Here is a 2,775-nt window from a genome sequence, read left to right as displayed (position 1 = left end):
TGTTTTTGTTGAAATGAAAGCTCCATGGAAAATGTATTCTAGTTTTGATAACAGATGTTTTGGCATTGACGGAAAACTAAAATAGCATCCACATATCGAGTAAGTATGGCTGCCAAGCGCGTTGTTGATTTGGAAATCATCAAAATAAAGAATATATGGTATAACTAACTCAGATTGAATTTTATCTTTTCGTGATTTAAATATTTCGCCGCTAACAAAGTTCTGTATACTACTTTCTTTCAAGTATCTTTCTGTGTTCTGTAATGTGCTCTCCAGAAGGCATGGACTCTCAAAAATAGCTTTGAACTGAAAATTTAAAGGCATAATATATATGTCGAAAGATTTAGGAGTTAAGGTTGGGTTCCCGTGTTTTGTTGTTTCAGTAACAGATTTTTTAATGATTATAGTCTTTGGATGTTCATATAAATTAAGCTCCTTTAATATCTTAAAAGCCTATATTCGGAACTTATTTCCTGAAATGGGTTCTTGCAAAACTCTAGCAATAATTGTAAGTCTTCATTGACATCACTGATAGCCTCTGAGTTTAATACATGCTGAATAGTAAAGGATACGGACAAAATCATAGAAGATACCATAGTCTGAATATCGATTACTTGTTTCCTGGGCAAATTGTTTTGAGAATACAAACTTAAAGATAAATACAGTGCCTTTTTCTTTAGATTTTTAGTTTCATTAACAATATTTTGCATTGATGAATTATCAACGTCTTGAGGTTCTGTTTCCGTACTTAAATTATTACTTAAAATCGGTATCGTTATAGCTTCAGTTGGAGTTACGTTTGGTTCGTATGTGTTTTTAAATTTTGTATGAGTATTTTGTAAATGATTGCGGAACGAAGTAAATTTTGTAAATAATTGATTACAGTTATCTTGCTTGCATTGCAGTCGTAAAAGTTTCGTAGAAAGCTTATGATCTACTTTAAAATGACATATTAGGTATCAATTTCTGCAAATTTTTTGTGGCACTTGAAGCAAATAAACATTTTAAAGCAATTCATTATATGTCATAAGAAGTTAAATTTGCCGACTTGCAGTCATATTCAGTATAAATTTAAAAAAAAAAATGTTGTAAAAAAACCCAAGAAGCTTCGCATGCCTGAGGATATTTTAGGCAAAGAGTGTGAAAGATTTTGAAACAGATATCTACGCATTCTAGATATATATATAAAATCCTGTTATATCCACCCTCAGCTATTCCTTCCACAATTATAAAAGGCTGTATTGTCATTCCTGCAGAATAGTACATACTTATCAACTCAGTAATTTTCCTTTCGTAATCGTTGATTGAAGTTAATCGTAAAACAAAGCTTTGTTGCGAGTCTGCTATTGTTGCTTTCTTTCTTAGCTTTCCGCAGGAACTTTGAAACCTTGACGAAGGTGGAAGAACTCCATTCAGCAGCGTTGTAAGAACGTAGTCTTGCGTATCTTTAAACAAAATTTAAGAAATTAACGAAAGCCGATTGATTTTGGAGTTTTTTGTTACACTTGATCTGTATTTACCTTTGTTCGTTGAAGCTTTAGCAAGAGAAAAGAGCTATTTGCAGAAATCGTTGTGTAGATTAGTTTCATAAAATCGTTGAATTTTTTCCGTAAACATTTCCCATTTCGAATACAAGCAATCCTCCTTGTCAGGTTGAAGTCAAGTTTTATCTGTAATGTGTAATTGTATAGTAAAACTGCGAGCTAAGTACGTAATTTCATTGTTACCAAGTCAGGAGCCCGCGAATCAGAATATTTGGGCCACGCTTGGAGAAAATCAATGTTGGTCAGTTCCTTTATGTCATTCTGTCGCAAGTTAAATGTCTTTTGCCATTTATCTCTGACTTCATTCCAATCTGCAATGCTTCTACTGAGAGATGCTTTTAATGCTCTACACATCGTAAAATAAATTTCAGGAACTTCGTAATTTTTCGTGGAAGGATTAGTCTTAGTACTAGCAGGTGATGGTGTGTTTTGTTCAAGGTATATTGTCTTCCTTTTCTTACTGCGCTGATTGACGTATTTCCCGTACAGATTTCCACTAGGGCATTTTTTAGCCTTGCGCGGAATATAATAGTATTCCTTGGGGGAAAAATAAGCAGTACAATAAAATGTATATTTTAACAATTTCATAATAAATATATTACCCCGGCACCCTTTTCGTTTGGAAAGAGATTTATTATCTGCTCTAGCAAATTCACAAAATCATTCCCTCTTAGTATAATGTAATTTGCAATAACTTCGTCAATGACAACGCTTATGAGGTCGTCCCGGTTCCCGTTAGTCAAATGTTGATTCTTTTTGTAGGATTCCAAGATTAGTTTCCTATGAGACCTAAAACAGTTTGTGTTATAACATATACATACCTCTTTCTTCTTCCACATGAATAATTTCTCTCTAAACTCCACACGTAGACCCAGCGGCGGAATGGCTTCCTTTAGGTCAGCACCTCTAAGAAATTTAAGGCTTCTAAAAGTTATCTGCGAAGCTACAGATCGCGGTCGGATATAATAATAGAGAATTAATTAAGTTGATTAAAATATTAATTTATTCAGTCATTTCTCACCTTTTAGGAATGGCAAAACATTCTCCATTTCGAATTCTTTTAGCAGCTCGACCATCTTCTCCTCATCGTCATTGTCAACAACTGGTGTGGTAGCAACAACAACTCCTTCTAAATTTTCACACACTTCTTCTGATTCAGCGTTATCGAAATTATAAACAGAATGTCCAATTTGCAACGAGTTATTCATTTTGTTCACAAAATATCAAAGGA

General features: G+C 33.7%; 1 protein-coding gene across 1 annotated transcript; it reads right to left on the bottom strand.

Annotated features, from left to right (window-relative positions):
* Positions 1-13: 13 nt before the first annotated feature.
* LOC118734326 lies at positions 14-2,767 on the bottom strand. The gene is made up of 6 exons (XM_036464051.1): positions 2,566-2,767; positions 2,366-2,487; positions 2,147-2,296; positions 1,728-2,081; positions 1,521-1,670; positions 14-1,445 (listed from the first exon to the last, which is right to left on the bottom strand). The coding sequence occupies exons 1-6, from the start codon at positions 2,750-2,752 to the stop codon at positions 1,413-1,415; spliced, it is 996 nt and encodes a 331-aa protein (XP_036319944.1). The 5' UTR covers positions 2,753-2,767; the 3' UTR covers positions 14-1,412.
* Positions 2,768-2,775: the final 8 nt, after the last annotated feature.

This window comes from Rhagoletis pomonella, unplaced genomic scaffold (genome assembly GCF_013731165.1).
Source record: "Rhagoletis pomonella isolate Grant_MI unplaced genomic scaffold, Rhpom_1.0 Rhpom_scaffold_00002, whole genome shotgun sequence".
Taxonomy (NCBI): domain Eukaryota; kingdom Metazoa; phylum Arthropoda; class Insecta; order Diptera; family Tephritidae; genus Rhagoletis; species Rhagoletis pomonella.
This window is presented reverse-complemented; position numbering and strand designations above follow the sequence as displayed.